General features: G+C 41.3%; 1 protein-coding gene across 1 annotated transcript in view; it reads right to left on the reverse strand.

Annotated features, from left to right (window-relative positions):
- Positions 1–22,575, reverse strand: part of MAP4K4 (mitogen-activated protein kinase kinase kinase kinase 4) — a 233,415-nt gene that overhangs the window by 25,967 nt on the left and 184,873 nt on the right. The window contains 11 exon segments of the mRNA XM_077807105.1: positions 3,362–3,532; positions 3,817–3,934; positions 6,663–6,854; positions 7,980–8,100; positions 8,690–8,865; positions 9,587–9,595; positions 9,891–9,988; positions 11,078–11,229; positions 11,945–12,051; positions 12,941–13,171; positions 15,069–15,230. Coding sequence (XP_077663231.1) covers positions 3,362–3,532; positions 3,817–3,934; positions 6,663–6,854; positions 7,980–8,100; positions 8,690–8,865; positions 9,587–9,595; positions 9,891–9,988; positions 11,078–11,229; positions 11,945–12,051; positions 12,941–13,171; positions 15,069–15,230 — 1,537 coding nt within the window.

Below are 22,575 nucleotides of genomic sequence, written 5' to 3' on the forward strand. Positions count from 1 at the left end.
ATGGGCCAGCCCCTACTGGCAGAGCAATTTGGTTTGGCATGGAAGTTTGACACTTGTTCCCAATTTATTTAGTGTGATTTCATTCTCCCTTCTCTCTTTACCCGCCTCTCACTCTGACATCTTCCATTTGCACAAAGTTATAAATTTGGACTGAAAATTATTTACACAAAAGCACGTAAAAATATTAAGCCCACATTTGGGCAAAAACTGACACTGGTGAACTTTGATAAAGCTGATTGATGAAGAGGTGTTGGAATGGCAACAGCTCCCCAAACACACATAGCTTCATAGAATGAATACTGGGCAGGAATTGCTTCAACCCCCATTCCTACTCCCATCCCTCCCCTCTTCCCTGCAACACACATTTGATGATAACTGGCCATACTCCTATTTTTGAATATAACACTTTATAAACATGTAATCATGAAGAAGGTAAATATAATTATCCTTGCTTTATAGATAGCAAAACTAGTCTAGAGATGTAAAGTGAAACAGATGAAGCTAGGTGGTGTCAGAGCCAAGATTAGAATCCAGGTCTCTTATGTCTATCTAGCCCTTCTCTTCATGTATCAGTATATTTATGCCTGCATCTGTAATTTTCACTCCATGCATGTGAAGAAGTGGGTTTTTTACCCACGAAAGCTTATGCCCAAATAAATCTGTTAGTCTTTAAGGTGTCACCGGACTCCTCGTTGTTTTTATGTCTATCTGGACGATTGTGCTTTCCAGGCAAGTTGTTTAGATCAACTACCTCAAACGATCACACCTAAACCCATTTTTAGGCACCTAATTGTCTTAATTTTCAAGTGTTCTGAGTATCTGCAGGACTTTCACTAAATTCAGACACCCAGGTTTGAAAAATTGCAGTAAGACAGCTTTGCTGAACCAATTTCCTCATACACAGAAGGAGAACAACATATCTACCTTCCAGCATCTTAAATCACACATGTTTTCAGACCTCCTGTATAGTAAATATCATTGCCCACTATTTCACAGATGGAGAAATGGTCATATGAAGGCTAAGAGACTTGCTTGTGGACAACTGTGATTTAGTGGGGCAAGTATAGAACCAAGAGACCTAGATTTTGAACCTAGCTTTTATATATTTATATATATAAAAAACTTTGAGCAAGTCACTTTACTTCTCTGAGCACCCCCTGTAAAAATAGCGAACAATATTTATCTACACAGAGTGGTGAGCTGGAACCGGTTCACAACGGTTTGCTAGAACTAGCAAGGGACAACCAGTTCTAAAAGGGCTTCTAAATTTAACAACCGGTCAAAAGTGGCGCCTTAAGCGCCGACTCCGTGGGTGCTCCAGCTCTGGAGCACCCACCGGGAAAATTTGATGGGTACAGAGCACCCACCGGCAGCTCCCCGTCCTGCGCCTGGCCCCAGCTCACCTCCACTCCGTCTCCTCCCCTGAACGCGCTGCCCCACTCTCCTTCTCCCCCCCCCCCCCCCGGCTTCCCGCGAATCACCTGTTCGCGCAGGAAGCCTGGGAGGGCTGAGAAGCAGGCTCACCTCCGCTCCGCCTCCTCCCCTGAAGTACCGCCCCGCTCTGCTTCTCCTCTTCCTCCCCCTCCCCGCCCAGCTTCCCACAAATTAGTGTTCCCGCAGGAAGCCTGGGAGGGCAGAGAAGCAGGTGGCGGCTTCCTGCTCAGGCCCAGGGATGCGGAGCGGAGGTGAGTTGGGGCCAGGCGTGGAACGGGAAGCTGTTGGTGGGGGCTCTGCAACCCCCAAATTTTCCTTATGGGTGCTCCAGCCCCAGAGCACCCAGGAAGTCGGCGCCTAAGGCGCCATTTTTGATGTGATCAGTGGGGGGAGTGGCTGCTCCCCCCCAGCTACGCTCCCCTGCCCCTAGGAGCCAGAGGGACCTGCCGGATGCTTCCTGGGAGCCGCCCCAGGTAAGCACCTCTGGGACTCCCCACCTCGCCCCCTGGCAGGTCCCTCTGGCTCTTAGGGGCAGGGTGGGCACCCAGTTCATTGGCCCACAAGAGCCTCCTGCCCGGTTCTGGGGGCAGTCAGGGGACAGGGGAAGGAGATGGATAGGGCAGGGGTCCCGGGGGCGGCGTCAAGGAACGTGGGGGGTTAGATGGGGCAGGAGTCCCGGGGGAGTCCTGGCCGGGGCGGCCCCTCCCCGGTTGTTAAGATTTTGGCAGCTTATCACTGCCTACACACCATAACTGGTAAAGTGCTATGTAAATGAAACTATGACAGCAGCCCCATGCTTAATCTACTAATCATGTGACTTTGGGGAAGGACCAACTCTTTCTCCTCCAGCTTTTTCAACATTTACAACTGTTTAGTGTTTTTGTTTTAAACCGTTAAAACAGATATCAGTATCAAAAGGGCAGGATTCTGGCAATGCGTGTGGCCAGTGTTGAATTCTCATGGCACAGGCAATTTTTCTGCTGCTGTAAAGCCAGTGGAAATGACTCCTCTACAAAACCATCCTGGGTGTAGGAGGCATATCAAGATAGGAAATGGGCATCGGACCAATCCTTCTCTGGCATAAGATAACTAAGAGCCATAACTGTAAATGGCACATTGGCACCCCATGAGCCTAATCCCAAATGCACGGAGCAGAGCTTGGAAGAGAATGTGGCCCATAGTCTCAAAGAGAAGAAGTTTCCTAGTTACTTGCCCTATTCTCCCCAGGTAATTATGTGATTCCAACTAAACTGATATGAGATCACTAATATAGAAGTTATAACATGAAATTTGTTCTAATCAAGCCCTTTGATTTGTCAGCAAGAATTCTGAGAAGCAAAATCAAATATGAATGTATTATTAACCTAACAACCTTGTACTGACACAAAATGCCCACAAAAGCTGCAGACATATACTAAAAAGAGGTTTAAAAAGTTGACAAGAACATCCCAATTGGCTGACAAAATTCTGAATGATTATTATTCAGTTCTGAGACTATACCAGTCAGAACTTGCCATCAAGCCAGACCTCAGAATAGCCACATCATAAGCACAATAGTAACCAGATCTCACTGTGATGACATCAGACTGAGCTTTGATTACTATGTAGATATTCCAAAATATCAGATACTTATTTTTCCTTGCTCCTTAAATGAATTTATGAACAGTCTAGACCCCATTTCTAGGTCATTAAGCTTATACTGCTGTATTTTCATATACACCAAGAAGTTGTAAGAGACAACTTTCCATCCCTCCTTGTGTTGTAATCTATGGCTTATTTCGACACTGGATAATTGGTGCACTACAAATCCCTCTCACTCTTCATGCACTTTGATTGATTTTATGAACTCTCTCTGAGTAAATGACAAAGAAAAACAAAGAAATAAGGGAAGGAGAGGCGGGAAGGGAGGGATGCAGATATACATTACCCCATAAGGCAGCACACAAAATCTCAGAATTGAATCTCTTCTTGTATTTGCGAATCTCTGGGGTGTCACTTTGTGGTCGTGTATTAGTAGGATTCACATTGACAACTGATCCTTTCCTGGTGGGATCTTGCCTTATTGCCTCTGACCTCATGGCTTCACTAGAAAATCCCACTGGGGGAAAAAAAAAAAAAAAGAAGTAAATGAAATACTATCTCCTAAGTGCCAAATATTTACCATATACTTTCTATTAAATAACCAAGATCAGTAACTGACAATATTAAGCAAGTCTTTTTTTTTGAAAGAAATGTAAATGGAAAAAGGAAATAAACTATGCAATCCCGTGCAAATCAAGTAACAAGCATGATGGAAACATTCTAAACTACTTTAAAGAGCAACTCAAGTCACTGAACCCCCTTTTTTTTTTTCGGCTGTCTTCTTGCATCTACATTACTTACCCACAGAAGTCACAGTTGTCCCACTAGATGGAGAAATCTGAAGTAATCTGGGGTCTATAAAAGGTGTAAAGGAGGAGGAAGATTTGTGTTTCTGGAGTGTGTTACTAGCGGACTGAGTCTGCAATGTAAATTTCAACTTTATTAATATAAATGACAACAAAAAGTGACGATAACAATGAACATTTCTAAGTCACTACAGAATTTTACTGCTTTTCTGAAGCCCTTTCCCACCCACCCCCAACCTTCTATACTTCCTATATACATACGGCAGGCACCATAGATGCACATTTCACACATTACCACTACATGTAGTCAGTGTGTTCTTTACTCCTATAATCTCAGATTTTAAAGGAGATGTTTGAGGAATGGTCACTACAACAGGCAAAAAAGTAAGGGAATGTCTCCTTATCACCGGTTAAAATATGTACGGTACTTATGAAGTTATTAGAAGCTAGCTCTACTTCGTTCCATATTTTTATTTTCTATTTGTGAATTGCCCCCTACATACTTCTATTTGTTACGCATCTCCTGAAATGAGCTTGTTTAATATGTTATGGAATTTGATCTCTTAGTTTGAGCAACAAAATCTAAATAATCTGGGATCAGGCATTCACTTCTATGATTAATGAAATTTCAGTGTCTAGTACTTCATGTTAATTCTCTACTTTTGTTTTTTAAAACTGAACCTCTTGCCAGAAAGCTCCAGCAGTTTCTTCCACCATCATTTCACATAGCAAATATTACACCTGTATCAAACAAGGGGCTCATTAGTGTGAAAGGTTCAGTAAACAGTGATATGAAGCTATGAATATGTAGTTGATAAAAGCACTGGTGCTTTATTTAGTTTTGTATTCTAAACACAAAAAAGGTAGAAAGACAAGTGAAACAATGAACTGTTAAAAGTGGAGATGGAATGACTGAAAAATCCTTGCCAGTTTAGTGAGTTAAGTGTTATAGTGATAACATTGCACATTAAAGCAAAATGGCACAAATAAAAAACAATCAAAAAGTACGAGTGTTTTTCTCTGTACATGTAAAAATTACTGTGGACAAAAGGAATGTGTCTCTGCTCAGCTTGTTTTATGCCTTTGCAAACAAGATTGGAGGAGCTTCCTCACTGTTAACCAGCCTAAAGCCTCTGTCCCCTCTAAACCTCCACCTTCCTCACCAAATACAATTACACCGGACCCTCGCTAGAATGCGCGTCTATATAGCACGAATTCGCATATAACGTGGTCATGGATCCCAAATTTAATTACTTTAATTGCAATTCATTTTAAGGCGGTCCCCATGCATGGATCCCAAATCCCGCGTTCTAGTGAGCGTCCACTGTATTGGGCTTAATCATACTGAACTTTTCTGCAAAGCAAAATATTTTCAACCACATTACTAATAACTTCAATGCCACCACAAACAACTGCCAGAGTCTCCTTATCAAAACTCAGTTTGCGCTAAATTGATTGAACCCTGCTTATTTGTTGCTTAGAGCAAAGTAATGAACAGGTATATCCTTGAATCACTGAACTGGTCTATGTAACCTGTCAGAGTATATTTTTACAAAGTTAAAGACTAGTGAAGCACAGCTGAAAATGAAGAATGACAAGCATTACACAGACTGAACTTCTGTGACAAAATGAATGCTTGCCGTCACATGGTTCAATACGTTTCACAAGCGTTTTTCATCCTATTGTGAAAATTGTGCATCACCATTAACTCAGATTCTTTGGTAACTGTACAGGGAATACCTCAGCCTGGCACCGATGTCAAAGCACCTGTGTGTTTAAAGTTCACTTCTATTCTGAGAAGCAGCAGCATGTTGTTGCACATTTATAGTGGCTAGTTGACTCTACAGCATACTTGTTTACAAGTCTAAAGATGTTTTCTCTAAATGCCAGGCCTGCCTGTTCAACCTGGAAACTGAAAGTCATGCTGGGTGCTTTCCTTCTCATTCCTCGCCACCAGCGTTACAGGATGTGCAGGACAAATTCATTCACACCAGTGCATCCCCATCACCTTCAAAGAGTCGCAAAAGTACAAGGATTGACTATATAACTGGTATTTAATGAACAATTCTGTTGTTGGTTTAGAAGAATGAAACATAGTCCCTCTTAGCACTGCAGAGCCAGCAAAGATAACAGGAGTAAAATTCTGGAACAGTGAAGTCCTCAGATAGGACTCCAACTAGAGATAGACAGCAGACTTGGAGAATAAGCAGGAGTCATTTTTCACAGCACAGCTAGACCTTAAAAACCTGAAGATCTCCTGCAGTACACTATTCCAAACAGCTAATACCCCAAACAACCTAGCTTTCCTCAAATGCTCAACAACCCCATGTGGCAATTTCAAAGAGTAAAATCCTTCAGTGAGGCTGGAATCAGCTTCCTATCCTGTGCTGGTAGTTTGCACAAGTGAGTTACTTTCACATGCCTAGTTATTTGCTCCTTTTTTATGGTATCATCAAGACAAAATTACCAGGTTTGATTTAATTATTTTTTAAAACCCCGGCAGATTCCTTGCAACTAGCCTGTTCCCAAAATACAGAAATTTCAAACAAAACAAAACAAAAAAAACTTGTCTGAATATATGGTAATCAAGTTTAATTTAAACAAAAGCCATGCAATTAATGACTCACTGTAGAAAGCAAAAATAGTAAACTAGCAAGTTTGGGGTAAAACTGATCTAGAGTTAAGGGCTTTTCACACAGAACTGAAATGTGTTATTTTGGGGGAGGGAGAAAAGTGACAGAAAAAAGCAGGGGAAGATTGGCTAGAGTTCCTCTGCAAACTAGCTATTAGGCAATACTGGAATAACCCTAAGAAAGCAGCCAGCTGTGGTGCAAGACATACCTCATTAGTAGTTAGCTTGTCCTGGGGTGTCTGTGGGGACATGATGGGTGTCGGCTGGCTGGAGGATGGGGAGGAGGAGGTGGAAGAAGTGGAGGAGGAATGGCTTTGCTGTAAGAGATCTGGCAAGAGGTGAATGCGACCGGCAAAGCCATTGCTCTCATGATGGCTGGCACGCTTTGTGTCAACTGTACTCTGTAGAAAAAACAGGCACACTTGTCTTGCTCAAGTGCTGCTTAAGGCTTTCATCCCTATCAGCTGTATCTACTCTCTCGCTCTTTCTCTTTTTTTTTTTTTTTTTTTTAAAATGTACCGATATTCTATGCCTTGATGCCTGGGTTAGAAGTGTGCTGAGCTTCCAGAACTCAGTAAATACTGCACCTCTGGCAAGCAGAATTGAGCCTCTCACTTAATCTGATTCACTTGCAAGGCCAGCTCCTTTACCAGAAGAATAATTGTGCCAGTAAGTCTATGCTGCTTCTACTATGGCTACATGGAAAAGCTCTCTGTATTTGTTGTTTCCCATCATTTTATTTAATTCTAGCTTGAGTCATGTTCTGATAAGAACTTGAAATCTGGTGAATTCCCTAATCTAGCTATTTAAACAGTCACCATGAAATCTTAATTAGCAAACCGTAGGGTTCAACTAAAAAAATTACATTCAGTTGCAAAACTCGAGAATGTGATTACTGAGGAAGTCCTAGGAGCTGACAGACTCATTAACAGATGAGCTAGTTTAATACACAAGGAAGCATCATCTTCACAATCATAAAGATACAACATTTCAAAATAGAAAGAAACCAAACAACAAACCTAGATTCATCCACAGTCACTGCCCTGCACCTTGTAACGTTCCCTCCCAGCCCCCGGCACCAATTGTTTGCTACCTGGCTTTTTTGTTAGTTTGTTCCTGACTTTAGGCTTAAAGTAGTTAAAAGAACTGAGCACTTTCCCCCCACCCCCTTCTAATTCCGAGATCCAGCATCTGGTTTTAACATAAAACCAGGTTAAGTTCTTCTGTGCTGAGTGCTTTCTTCACACACCTGCAGCTTTTCTATCACTTTTTTGACACAGACTTTGAGGTGCTCTGCATGGTGCTATAATGGATGTCATTGCAAGGCATGCAAAACAGTAGCAGCAAGGGATGGAGGCTACTCTTTTCTCTGCATGCATCAAGTGTCTGCATATCCAAAATATGCTGCATCTGTGTCTTGATAACGTGGACAACAAATATAATGTAGAAACAGTATGGGTGAATGAACAAGCGGGTTAATGATCACAGTAAAGGAACAGCATTGTGCACGGAAGGAAATACAATACCTGTCGGACGATTAAAGTACCCTCCTTGGAAGGTGTCATGGCAGGTTCACTCTCCACATCATCGTGGACAATCATGGTTTTCACTGACTCTGTTTCACCATTGCTCAGGTTCAGAGTTGATCTATCCATCAAGCAAGAAATAATTTGGATAAAATAACCCCATAGTATTTCTTTTTTAGCTCTTTCTTCATGTATTCGTATGAAGTGCATGTCATAGATCATTTACAGCGGCATCCAAAGTGGAATATTGACATAAATCATCAAGGAAGAGCTTCTTCAAGAAGCAAATAAATCATAAAATAGCTAAACACAATTCTTCACCATTTATAAAATACAAATGAGGGAAGGGAACGACACACAATATCATAATTTGGCTTCTAGTAACACAAGACAAACATTAAGATTTAAAGGATCAAATTTTCAAATGGTGCCAAAGTGACTTAGGAGCTTAAGTCCTATTTTAAAAAGTTATTTAGGCACTTGCTCGTTGACTTTCAAAGGCACTTGAAATGCTAGAGTCACTTTTGAAAAAGGAACATTTTTGAAGATGTTACCCTATGTGTTTCAGAAACGTGAGCATTAACTGACTGTTAAGTACTTTGATGGACTCCTGAATACTGTCTTAGTAAAAGAGGGCTAATGAACGAAACATACGTTGAGGTCTTTTCCCCATAGCCACACAAAACAGAAAAAAACAGAGAACAACTAACACAGCTCTGGCATCCTCCGGCCCAGACGTAGATTCATCTGCTCCTTCTTGTTCCATATCGTCATCCTCCTCGTCTGTCGTCCCCGACTCTTCACTGGATGATGAATAGTCTGTCACCTTGTGTGGAGGTCGCACATCCTCTACAGCTCGCAATTCCTTTGCCAAGGCAGTTAAATCCTAATGAGAATGAGACAAAGGGGGAAAAAAGAATATGAAATGCAACAGTGAGGTTGCAGATTGGAGAGGAGGAGAGGCAATGTATCAGCAACACAGCCACGGGGAATGAGTTTGTTCAGTTTGTTGCTGCACTTCCATCGTTCCCAGCGACAGAGTTTTTTTTAATTGGTTTACTGATTTCTTTGTGCTTTACTGGCAAATTTAAAAAAAAAAAAAACCCTAGAAATTTAAGACTATGTAGGTCTTTGCCCCCTCTTGCTCCCATCAGAACTGCTAGAGCAATGAACACGCTATAATACATTGTTTTAAGGAGTCCATCATTTTCCCTCCCCAACTGTTCTGCATATTGACAGGCTACAGTGCACAGAAATTTGGGCAGCAAAGTTGTAAGACAGCCTAAATTTACTGAGCTGTCTGTTCGGCTGAACACTATTCGTATAAAATATTTCACATAGTTTATAAACTGATGGGATGGGAGCCACCATCTTCCTTTAAAGGACTTCATTTGATTGGGGCATTTGAGTGCGATGGCAATATTAGAACAAACATCAGATTCATAGATTTTGATTCAGATGGAACCATTGGAATCATCTACTCTGACCTCTTGGTTACCAAAGGCGCAAAATGTAATGATAATACAGCATATATATATATATATATATATATATATTTTTTTTTTTTTTTTGCAGTTAACATTCGATTGTAATAGCTAAGCACTTACCACTTCTCCCTGCACCATTCAGCACAGCAATAGTATGGTTGGGTCATATGAATCATCATTGGTCCAGCCACATGAAAAGTACACAGGATGGTAGGAGAGGTTTGAAAGGAGGAAAATGAAAAAACACAATAATTCAAGAAGCAAATAAAATGCATTTAAATGCTTAACACTTCATAGTATGCAACTGCCAAACTGAATCTCTAATTCACTCACAATGTTTAGGTTCACCACGTAAGTATTTGTAATGGACCTATCTAACATCAAGTGAAAAATCAGATAACCAGAACAGTTAGGTTTAGCTTACAGCAGGCTTGTTGGGTCTGAAGACTTCCTTCTTCTCTTCAGGTTTTTTTACTGCATTTTCATGACGTTGAGACGGTGAACCTTCAGATTTGGATGATGCTACATGCGTCAAGACCCCCCCCCAAAAAAAAACACACAAAAAAGGGGGGTCATTGTTAAGTTAGGAATTTTTTGTTTCTGCAGCAAAAGAAACACAAGGCCTTGTCTACACTGGGTATTTCAGCCTTAGGGGGCCAGCCACAAGTTTACCTCCACCAGAGCAAACCTCTCGTGCTGACAGGAAAAACCACAAGCAGTTGTGATTTGCACTGCAGCTTACCAGTGACTGAAAACATGGAAAGAGGAACATGACTTACAGCAGCTTTGCCCATCTATACTAGGGAGTTAACAGCATGCAACATTGAGCATTCTGGGGTTTCCACAGACTATTTCATTCCAAGCTCCTTTCCCTTAGCTACCCCTATAGAGTGTCTTACACCGTACAGCTGAATATGCTCTCACACCACATAGCAGCAGTGTCCTGCTCAATTCAAAAAGCTATAGTGAACCTTTTCTATTTTTGCTGTATGTTTACAGAGGGGGATTGGAACTGTTTTTCAGATATAATTTTTGTAGGTTTTCATTGACACCCTCTCTAATATTAAAAAAACACTATCGAGGATTTGATCTCGAGTCAAAAGGAAACATGACATCTTGACATTAGGAAAAAAGAAACCCAAATGCGAAAATAATTAAAATGCTAATGAATCTGGCTCCGGAAAAAAGTGTCTATCCTTGTACTCATGGAGAGAGCTGATGTGCAATGAATGATCAAAAAGTATCCGAGATGCTCATACATATGAAGGAAGTTAGTTCAAAGTTAGTTCAAAGATCGTATATGAAAAGGAACTCACATTGATGAATAAAACTGTAATTGAGTCTGAATTGGAGAAAGAGGCTAAAACTTATTATTGAAGATTTCTACACATACAACCCCCTCAAAACAAGGGCTATGAAAAGGGATGGCACATACAGAGGATCAAAACGTCCCAGCCTGATACTTTACATTAAAAATTCCTTTTAAGTGAAGATTCATTGTCCTTCATTCGTATTACTATTATTATTAGCTGTTGCACAATGCAAACATTACAGATTAATCTAGAAATCCTTAAAAAAAGGGTGGGGGGGCAGGGGGAGAAGAGAACTTACATCTCATTCGGAACCGTTCACCAGAGCCACTCTGAGATCCAGGATGGGACCCTGGCTGTGAGCTGGAGTTACTTGAGCCCGAGGAACTGCCGCTGCCAGGTCTCGGCACAAGTTTCTCCACCCTCTCCCATAGCAGACGAGGCTCTATATTGCTATCTCAAGAAAAGTGCATTTGTCAACTTTACTTTCAGATATCGCACTTTAAACTTAAAATCAAGCTTGGTTACTCATCAATATTTCGTTAATGACTGATCAGAAGGAGTGTACTAATCCTTGTGCTTAGGACTTTCTCAGCAATTCACATCCTACACAGCAGCCACACTAGCCATCTTAATACCTGAGGAACCAAACTTTCACTCACAAAAAAGAAATTAAAACAATGCTTAATTGCTTTTTGTGCTTCTTTTTGTTTGAGGACTGGCTATACAACACTACAACATTTGAGAGCTGAAAAGCCTCTGGGTTCCCTTAGGACTAGATCCCGTAGATGCTTACTACTGGGCATCATGCTTGCTCCTGGGAAAAGCTTCCGCTGCAACACAAGGGGACCATTTGCAGCAATACGTACAATACCTGATAGCAAGCACTTGCCTGCCTGGGCCCTTTTTTCTAAATGTTAAAACTACTCTGAAAATATTGCAAGACTTACTCAAACAGCCCCTTCAAAGAGGCACAGGCAAGAAGAAAATTCATTAAGGTTTGTTGAACTATTTAGTGCCAAAGAAACTCAACATTAACTGCTAAGAGAGAATGGGTCCACTTCCTCCTTCCTTCACATCCGAGAGATAATGCCACTGATCCTTTCTCTGGCTTCCAATTAACTTTCCTTACAAAACAGGAGAGATAGGGAGATCCAGGCTTACGAACCTCGTGGAGTTTCTTTGCCCTGCTTGATTATTTTGCTGCCCACTGCCCTGCAGTGGAGAATCTCGACGTGATAGGACGGGAGACCTGGACGTTGTTCTCACAGGTACCTTGGGTGAAAAGAGAAACAGTAAAAATTAATAAAGGGAGAAAGGGGAAAAATTAAGACTCTCCTGCCACAGCAAATACATTTTGAACAACACTATTCTAAGCCAAAGTCAGTATAACTGAACAAAATGAAAAAACGAAACAAAAGAAAAAATGAAGAATCTTTAGCGGGGCTGCTGGCTGTTTGGATACTGAAAAGAACTGAAAGTTTAGACTAACATACCTAAATAGCTACCACACAAACATACACGCCCCTTGCCCCCAGACTACGGAGACATTTTAAAAGAATATGGCATTTTGACTGAAGCAAGGGACACACAAAGCAATTTTCTGAAATAGCATGAGGATTAGGAAAATAAAACTCAAAGGAACCAAATGAATGCCTGGTAATGGATCAGCAGGAGACAGAGACTGGTGGGAAGCAAGAACATGTTCAGAAGAAGCAAATCCCAAGCAGAAAGGAAAAAATATTGAATGTTTCTTTTTTGTTCAGTTCCATCTAAACTTTAAATAAGTTCATGGTTTACAGCTTGGTTTTCCAACCAGAAATAGAAGAAAATAAACTTTAAGCTATCATGCCAGGGAAGTTTTAAATTCTTTCCTGAATATTGTAATGATTATTTAACTTTGCATAATAAATCACTTTTCTGCAAGAGCTACAGTGTGTAAATATTTGTCATTTTCATCAGAGATTTTGTAATTCATTTTTTTTAACATGTTATCATGGGACAATTGACTAGATATCTACAGTATAAACTCCCTTCAAAAATATGTTCCCCAATAACGGCACTATTCTGTGGACCCGGCTTTTCCAGTGCGTAAACGATCACACTCTTCAAATTAAAAAAGGAAAAAAAAAAAGCAGCACATTTCTGTCTTTCTACTCCTTACCCTTGGAGGCACCTCGTCACTGTCTGATCTAGCCCAAGCCTTTTGAGTGGGATCAGGTACCTCCGACTTAGAGTCAGAACTCTGATTTAGCACTTCACTGCGTGAAGGTGGATATGGGTCCTGAGAACGAAGATGGTGATGTGCAAATTTGGGAGAAGGGTCACTGAAGGAATGGGATCGCGAGACAGGGGAAACATTGTTCTTGAGAGATGCCAGATGGGACCACTGTACCTTACAAGAAAACAAAACATAAAACATTCAATGCGCTCTGTACAACTGGCTTTTTTAACAGAATAAAGGCGAGTGGGTGGGGAGAGACAAATTGGTTATGGCATAAGGTAAGCGTGAGGTGGAATCAAAAAGCAAGGAAGGTGCCCAGAGAACGTAACAGACTTAGAACACAGCATGTATGCATTTTGGTGAGGTACGCTCTCCAAATACACATACACTAGTAACCAGAAAATAAACAAACATAAGATCTGCACTAGGGGCCTGATCCAGAGCCCAATGAAATCAACAGGAGCTTTTCCTCTGGCTTCACTGGACTCTGATCAGGTCTTAGATAGCAGCACCTGTTGGATGGACAAATTGAAAGCAGATATCAAAGTGAAGAAATCCATAAGTTAGGAATACTGCCAAATGTGCAAACCTAAATATATTCTGATTTATATTATAACTAAAGTCTTAAATTTACTAGCCAACACAAAACTTTTGAAGGACGATCATAAAACAAAAGCCTTTATTCCTTTACAGTCATTGCAGTATTTTTCTATATATATTACATACATAATATATATTTATATATTATGTGTGTTATATGTATATTATACACTGTTACATATTATTTATAATGCATATTATACATAAACCATATATCATACGGTACATACAAACACACACACAATGGATGCACAGCAGCAACTCCATAGTTAAAGTCCATTAGCAGTTCTATTTGTAAGCCTCAAATTGATGCTCCACCCTATTCCCTTTTCAATTGCGAGCTCACTAAGCCATTTGTTTGAAAAATGCTTTCTGAAACAGATTAGGAGGAAAACCCTTTCCAGATAAGATCATAACTCTAGGATACATTGTTTTCACCCACTCATTAATCAACAATTAGCATTTAATCTTAGCTTTATGAGAGTGTCTCTATTCGGTTTTATAAGTGTATTATTGAATTGTTTTATTACACACAGCTGTGCAAGAGACACATTCATCTGAGTACAAGTCCAAGGCAGGACTACAGAAATAGTTGACATGGTTAAGGTTAAAGTAACACACACAAACCCAAGATTATCAAATACTGCTAGAAGTCTCCCTGACAGCCAGGAAAATCTGAGTTGAAGATGAAATTTTTTCACGATTCCTCCCACTCTCCCTTCTGATCAGATTTTGCAGTTGCTCCAAACATTTGCAATAGTTAGTCACAACAAGGTAAGCAGGGACAGTTTTAGTCATCACTGTCATTAATTATGTATAGACTTATCAAAAGAAAAAAGGCAACATTTTATCTTCTGCATGGATACATAAGTTGCATGCCAAGTTTAATTTAATTAATGTATTTAAATTTTATATATAGACTTTTTGTAAATTTAAGCCTGTATCTATTTGTACATTCATACTCTAAACTCTGTAAAATACAGGCTCCCAAAATTTAGAGATTCATTAGGAAACAGAACAATCAAGACAAACATCTGTTCTTGCATCTAGTTAGTTTTCCTACAGGGATGTAAAAGTCAAGCTTGGTTATTTCGTTCTTGCACATCATTTCCAGTAATTAAAGGCTGTTTGGCCCACATTATGACCTGTGCAACCTCACTGTTAACTTTGACTGGAATGAAGCCAACCATTCTGCTGGTGCACACCAAGGGACAGAATGCAACTAGCTCTCTTGGGTAGGCTGTCTCTGCTCAGAAGTAAAAAGCAATTAAACCCACATGATCATCACTAAAATAAGCAGGCATGACTCTGAATATATACAGAGAGCAAATCCGTTCAATAAGTCACTTTGAAAAGTAGTAATACACTTTAAATATGTATTTTTATATGCCAAGATCTTCAAACCTAAAGTTAAGTGAACTGGGGCCTCTAGGTTTCTTCCACCCCTTCCAAGATTTTCTGCTTTTACCTGGGGTTCCATCGGTCTTTGCAGTGCAGGCTGAACAGGCTCTGAGTTTCCATTGGAAAAGGACTCTGATCTTGAAGGCACTGGTGGCTCCAACGCTTTGCCCGTCTGTTTGGACTGTGCTTCAGGGGACCCCTGATTAGTTTTTCTAAATCTATCCTCCACCTAAACCAGAGTTACAGAACGTTAGAAGCAGTAATCAATAAAGTGGAGCATGTAGGAATAACAGAGCAACCACCTCTCTTTCTTTACAAACACATTTTATGTTTGAAGAAAAATCTTTCCCCAGGTACGGGAAATCCTGAATGAGCAAGAGCAAAACAGAGGTAAGTCTAGACTGGAATCCGTACCCGGATAAAGGGTGGAAGAACTGAGACATGCCTTGACACAATGAAAAACTGTTATACAGCCTTGTCAAACTCAAGAGATCACAATTTTTCAGGTGTAAAAAAAACAAAACAAAACATCAAATCACATTGTTGAGTCTGTCTTGTCTACTCCTCAACTAATGTGAGTGAGATAATTTTAGGTTGGAACATCAGTCTTCAGTGCACACAAAAATGCCTCTCCCTGGCTGCTCAGATGGAGACTACTCTTATCCTCTCCTCATCCCTAATACAAGGAAACTGCCATCCATTTCCTGGTGGTGTCTTTACTCTCCACTCATGGTTTATTTCCTTTGATAAAAGGAGGATTGGATGGTACATAGTTTGAGAACCAATGACCTAATTAATGCATCATCATTCCCACCTGCACATGGAACTTGCACACTTTTTAGGGTCGATGAGTTACAGATATATGTATTAAAGAACTTTAAACTTATATCAATCATTTGGATAACTGATAATGCCACAATGTGTGATTGTTTTAGCCTTTTGCAAGAGGCAACCCTTCCCTGACATTCCTCTCTATCTGACTTCTCTGCCAGAGACCTGCCATCACCCCACCCCGACTCCTCCCTTCCCTCTCCTGTTTCTCCACCGCTACCTCCCCTCCCCTCCCAACTCCGGCCATGCCTCCCCCTGTTGTGGACCCACTTCTAGCCCCCCCCTTTTCAAAAAACCCTAAATCTGACTCCTGCTCCCCATCCATCTTTCACAGTGTCTCTGCTGTTCCTCACAGTCTCTGTATCCTGGCCAGCTCCCTGAACCATGCAGTAGCCATCATTCTGCCCATGAACATGGCTTCAGTCTCACTAAAAAGAGGGGAAATGGCAGCCAACTTTATTAAGGGCAGCCTCACTTTCACATGCAGATAGACTGTAGGGAAATGGTGGCCATCTTGCTGGCTACAGACCCATTGACAGAAATAGGAGTAAATGAAAATTCATGAGTGGGCAGCCTTTCATCATGTTTCCAAGAACATGGCCAAATTGCTAGAGTCATGATACAATCACAAAAGTTGGCAATACAGGTTATAATACTACAATTTACCAGATTTACTGATCAACACTGTTTTCTTCTCAACCAGGAAGATAAATGAAAACAAAGCCATTATCTTTAGAACATAAAAAAAATATTTTCCATATAATACTCTGTGATATTAGTTCGTACTAAAAGAAAGAATCTGTGGAAGTTTTTTTTTTTACCAGATGGATTTACTTCATAGAACTTACTTCTTCCACAAACCAAAATATTTGGACTGCACCTCTCTTCCTGCAAATACAGATCAGATTTGTGCATAAGGCTTCAGTATTTGACGACAGATCTTCTGCCCTCGTCTCAGGTGAGTATTTCCAAAGCTCTATCACAGCATAACAGTCTGATTTGGTAGAATGAACAGAACTGCACCCACTTTCTTATCTGTGTGAACTCTACAGATGGGCCCTACGGACAGAGGCTATTGCATCGTAACCTGGAGAACGTATTTTGGGTGACACCAATTGGAAGAGGGGTCAGTCCCAGAAAGGAAATCAGGTGACCAAGTTTCCATTCTCGATCTTTACCTCTCCCTAGTCTGTGACAACTGGAACCAAGTGGGTACTAAGAAAAAGCTAGTAGGGAGAGAAAGGGAAGACAGATAGATGGGAAATGTTCTTCCGCTTCCCTAAAATTAGAAGTATTAATCTGCTTTGGAATCACTGCCTGGCGCACCTTCCTGCCAAAGAATCTGCTGCAGAGGAACAGAGATCAATCCTGCATTGCTCCATGAAAGTGTTGAGAGGTGACCTGGTAGCAGCTTGTTTGATTTCTTTTGTGGATTTCTGCTCAGAAGGCCACTGCGGTCTTTAGCCACTGCTTTATCTAAATATGCTTCCACAATGAAGGAATTGTTCCATATCACTGTGGAGCATTTGGACGATTTCAGGCCAGGGCATTTAGGGTGGTAGTAAGTGAATAACCATGTTTCCCTGAATAGGTCAGTTCTATGTTTTTTAAACTGTTCTCCTCACATCCAATATTATTCATGCTTTTTCTTTAAAGTGGTGAAGTTCGGAGAGAAATTAAGGAAGAATGATTTCCTGCGACGTATGGAACAGAGTTTACTTTGGTTACCAGTGACCCTGGAACAATGAGTTACCGTATCCTCCTGGAAAATGCAAGGAGGTTCAAGTCTTCTATGAGCAGAGATTTCAGAGACCCTTCTTGTCAATGTGATTATAACTAGACATCTTTATGGGAAAAAAAATATACAGGGATTGGTTTGTTAGCACTTGTAGCAATATTGGGCTGTATTAGTAGGGGCATTGCCAGCAGATCGAGGGATGTCATCATTCCCCTCTATTCGGCACGGGTGAGGCCACACCTGGAGTATTGTGTCCAATTTTGGTCCCCGCACTACAGAAGGGATGTGGACAAATGGGAGAGAGTCCAGGGGGGGCAACAAAAATGATTAGAGGGCTGGGGCACATGACTTACAAGGAGAGGCTGAGGGAACTTGGGTTATTTAGTCTGCAGAAGAGAAGAGTGAGAGGGGATTTGATAGCAGCCTTCAACTACCTGAAGGGGGGTTCCAAAGAGGATGGAGCTAGGCTGTTCTCAGTGGTGGCAGATGACCGAACAAGAAGCAATGGTCTCAAGTTGCATTGGGGAGGTTTTGTTTGGATATGAGGAAACACTATTTCACCAGGAGGGTGGTGAAGCACTGGAATGAGTTACCTAGGGAAGCGGTGGAATCTCCATCCTTCGAAGTTTTTAAGGCTCGGCTTGACAAAGCCCTGGCTGGGATGATTTAGTTGGGGATTGGTCCTGCTTTGAGCAGGGGGTTGAACTAGATGACCTCCTGAGGTCTCTTCCAACCCTAATATTCTATGATTCTGTGAGTAGATCTCAGGCAGGAAAGACAAAGCAGCACATTTCCTCAAACCAATAATCAGATGTAAAGAATCTCATCACTTTGTTAGTGTTTAGTGATGAATCATGAGATGCCATGGTGAAGATGTTAGGCCCAAATCCATAAATGCTGGAAGGTTGTGTTTTCTAGACTTGATCTTCTATCTTGACATCAGTAGGAGAAATCCATCTGATCCCCTTCGTAGGCCAAGAAAAAGGAAGGCCTGTGTGAGGCTAGAAGAGTCTCTACTGTTTTGAAGGAAAGGAGTACTTGTGGCACCTTAGAGGCTAACAAATTTATTTGAGCATAAGCTTTTGTGAGCTACAGCATATCATCCCAACATGTTTATGATTTGCTGCTCAACAGTCCAGCTGTTAGTCTCAGGTAGCCTGAACCGGGATGCATTAGTAGGCCAGAGAACAGGAGTTCCTGCCTCCTGTGTAGATGAATGGAGCCTTCTGAGATATCTCCATTACATCCAAGTACCATGGTGCTGTTGGCCATTTTGGAGTGATAAGAATGACTGGACATACTTCTTTTTGATAATATGAATAATTCTTTCTCGTACAGGGGCTCTCAAACTGGGGGTCGCGAGGTTATTACCAGGGGGTCGCGAGCTGTAATCCTCCTTGAACTTCGCTGGAGTGGGGAAGAAACGCCAGCTAGTAGGCATAGAGAGTCAGTGGGCCCCTCTACCACACAAAAAGAAAAGGAGTACTTGTGGCACCTTAGAGACTAACCAATTTATTTGAGCATAAGCTTTCGTGAGCTACAGCTCGAAAGCTTATGCTCAAATAAATTGGTTAGTCTCTAAGGTGCCACAAGTACTCCTTTTCTTTTTGCGAATACAGACTAACACGGCTGTTACTCTGAAATCTACCACAAACACACACACACACAAAGAACAGCCATACTGGGTCAGTCCAAAGGTCCATCTAGCCAAGTATCCTGTCTTCCAGCAATGGCCAATGCCAGGTGCCCCACAGGGAATGAACAGAACAGGTAATCATCAAGTGATCCTTTCCCTGTTGCTCATTCCCAGCTTCTGGCAAACAAAGGCTAGGGACACCATCCCTGCCCATCCTGGCTAAAAAGCTATTGATGGACCTATCCTCCGTGAATTTATCTAGTTCTTTTTTTAACCCTATTATAGTCTTGGCCTTCACAACATCCTCTGGCAAGCAGTTCCACAGGTTGACTGTGTGTTGTGTGACAAAATACTTCCTTTTGTTTGCTTTGAACCTGCTGCCTATTAATTTCATTTGGTGATTCCTAGTTCTTGTGTTATGAGAAGAAATAAATAACACTTCCTTATTTACTTTCTCCACACCAGTCATAATTTTATAGACCTCTTATCATATCCCCCCTTTGTCATCTTTTTTCCAAGCTGAAAAGTACAGTCTTATTAATCTCTCCTCATATGGCAGATTCTCCAAGCCTCAAATCATTTTTGTTGCCCTTTTCTGAACCTTTTCCAATTCCAATATATCTTTTTGGAGATGGGGCGACCACATCTGCATGCAGTATTCAAGATATGGGGGTACCATGGATTTATATAGAGGCAATATGATATTTTCTGTCGTATTATCTATGTCTTTCTTAATGATTCCCAACATTCTGTTAGCTTTTTTGACTGCCGCTGCACATTGAGTGGATGTTTTCAAAGAACAATCCACTATGACTCCAAGATCTCTTTCTTGAGTGGTAACAGCTAATTTAGAACCCATCATTTTATAGGTACAGTTGGGATTACGTTTTCCAATGTGCATTACTTTACATTTATCAACATTGAATTTCATCTGCCATTTTGTTGCCCAGTCATCCAGTTTTGAGAGATCTTTTTGTAGCTCTTTGCAGTCTGCCTGGGACTTAACTATCTTGAGTAGTTTTGTATCATCTGCAAATTTTTCCACCTCACTGTTTACCCCTTTTTCCAGATCTCTCTCTCTCTCTCTCTCTCACAAGCACACAGGCTATAAATATCTTCTTTAAAAAGATAAATACGTTGTGAAGCTCCTCAGCATATCAAATCATAGCTGGGATCCTTCTTTCCCTTCAGCTTACTCCATTTAGCCTGCTCAGACATGATAGGGGACAGGAGAACAAACAAACAGAAAGGGCTAAGTGGTTCTGTCCATGGACAGGACCGCCTGAAATCTCAGTACCTGATGGAAGAAGAAAGTGGGAAGAAAAGATTTAGCCCCAAAATCTGCTTTAAAAAGATGATGCTAATGAATAAGACAAGTGCTCAACTACCACTGTGCTTCCACTCCCACAGACTCAGAATCTGAGACACAGGCAGAAGGATTGGGCCAAGCCCCAGGGCTTTGCAAACAAGCCTGAACTGCCTCCAGCATAAGCAGGAAGAGAGGCACAGCCCAAATATTTCAGACTACAGGAGAGGACAAGACCTAGAAACACAGCATATGAGGAATCAATATAGTAGCACCCGTGGCAAGTAAAGCTTGTGTTAACCGTATTCCTCTGGTAAAAAGTAGCAGTACTTTAACAATGATTAAGGGTAGTGCTAAAGATGTACTGAAAGCTGTTCTATTATTTTCAATGTGCATTTTTGCTCAACACCCCTGAGAGTATTTTTATTCTCCTTCCAGAACATATTTAAGTTGGGGGCCTGAGGTTGCCACATGATATGCACTAATCTACAATTATGAGTACCACTAAGTATCCAGATGGAACGCACTGACTAAAATGGGAGTTGACAGCATGCAGCACTTCCTAGGATCAGGGCCAGATACTTTCACATCAGTAGCACAGAATGCCATAATGGAATATTTAATTCACTGATGTCACTTTTAAAGCACAGACTTACATTAATGGAAAGAAATAACTAGCAGTACTGGTTAAAGCAATCAGCAATGGTGTGAGTAGGTGGTGTGCAAGCTTCCTCACACAATATACCAATGCTCTTCAATTTACCCAGCCAAAACCTTGCTTTCTCAGTCCTTAAGCAGTTAAAAATAGAGACCACCAACTGTGCCAAACTAAGAGGAAGTTACTTACTTTGTGGTAACAGGAGGTTCTTCAAGTCATGTGGTTGTTATCTGTATTCCTCCGTGAGTGCACATGTGTTCCATGCATCCGGAGTAGGAGAATTCTTGCAAGCAGTGTCTGTTGATCCACTCATGAGCCCTTGCCTTCTTCACGCTTCCAAGTGAAAACACAAAGAGTGGTGTGGACCAACTCCAGTTCCTTCTCTCCCATGAATCCAGTAAAGATCCGAAGCAGAGGGGAAGGAGGGCAGATAGCAGAATACAGATAGGGACCACACATCTTGAAGAACCTCCAGTTACCACAAGAACTTTCTGTTCTTCTTTGAGTGCTGGTCCCAATGTGTATTCCACTGTGGGTGAGTGACAGGCAGTACTCAAACAGGAGAGGGTGCGAGGATGCTGACGGCAAAGCCACTTGGAGGACTGCTGTCCCAAAGGATGCATCAGAGGAGTTCTGCACTAGAGCATAATGTCTTGCACACAGGTGGCTGGAACGTCACGTAGCTGCCCCTAGTGATGCCAGTGAAGTTGCTTGTACTTTTGCAGAATGAGTCCTCACCCCATGAGTTGGAGGAAGATGCAACAACTGGTAACAGAGCAGGATACAGACCAAGATGCATTCAGAGATCCTCTGGGAGGATACAACTTGACCTCAGACTTGTTCTGTATAGCACAAAACAATCTAGGTGGTTTTCTCACTGTTTTGTCCTTTGCAGGAGGAAGGTGAGAACTCTTCATATGTAGAAATCTCCTCTCTTCCTCCAATGCATGTGATTTCAGAAAAACACAGGTAAGTGGATGGATTGGTTTACATGAAACTCCAAAACTACTTTGCAGGAGAATTTTGGATGTAGTCATAAAGAGACTTTGTGTATGGTGGCTCTGCTATCAGTAATTCAAGCTCACTTACCCTTTTGGCTGAGGTGATGGCCATAAGGAATGCCACTTTCACTGATAAGTGAGACATGGAACATGTAATCTTAGCAAGACAAGATTTAAGTCCCAATGAGGAGTAGGTTTCCTTACTGGCGGGAAAATTCTGATTAGGCCCTTTAAGAATCTAACAGTCAATGGGTGAGTGAAAATTGAATAACCAGGCTGATGGTGGAAAGTATGCACGGATTGTTGCCAGGTGAACTTGAACAGAACTCAGAAGTCCAGCTGTTATGAGAAAAAGATGATAATCCAAAATGAGGGGAATATCTGCTGACCCACGAGATACGTGG

Source organism: Eretmochelys imbricata, chromosome 1 (assembly GCF_965152235.1).
Source record: "Eretmochelys imbricata isolate rEreImb1 chromosome 1, rEreImb1.hap1, whole genome shotgun sequence".
In the NCBI taxonomy this organism is placed as follows: domain Eukaryota; kingdom Metazoa; phylum Chordata; order Testudines; family Cheloniidae; genus Eretmochelys; species Eretmochelys imbricata.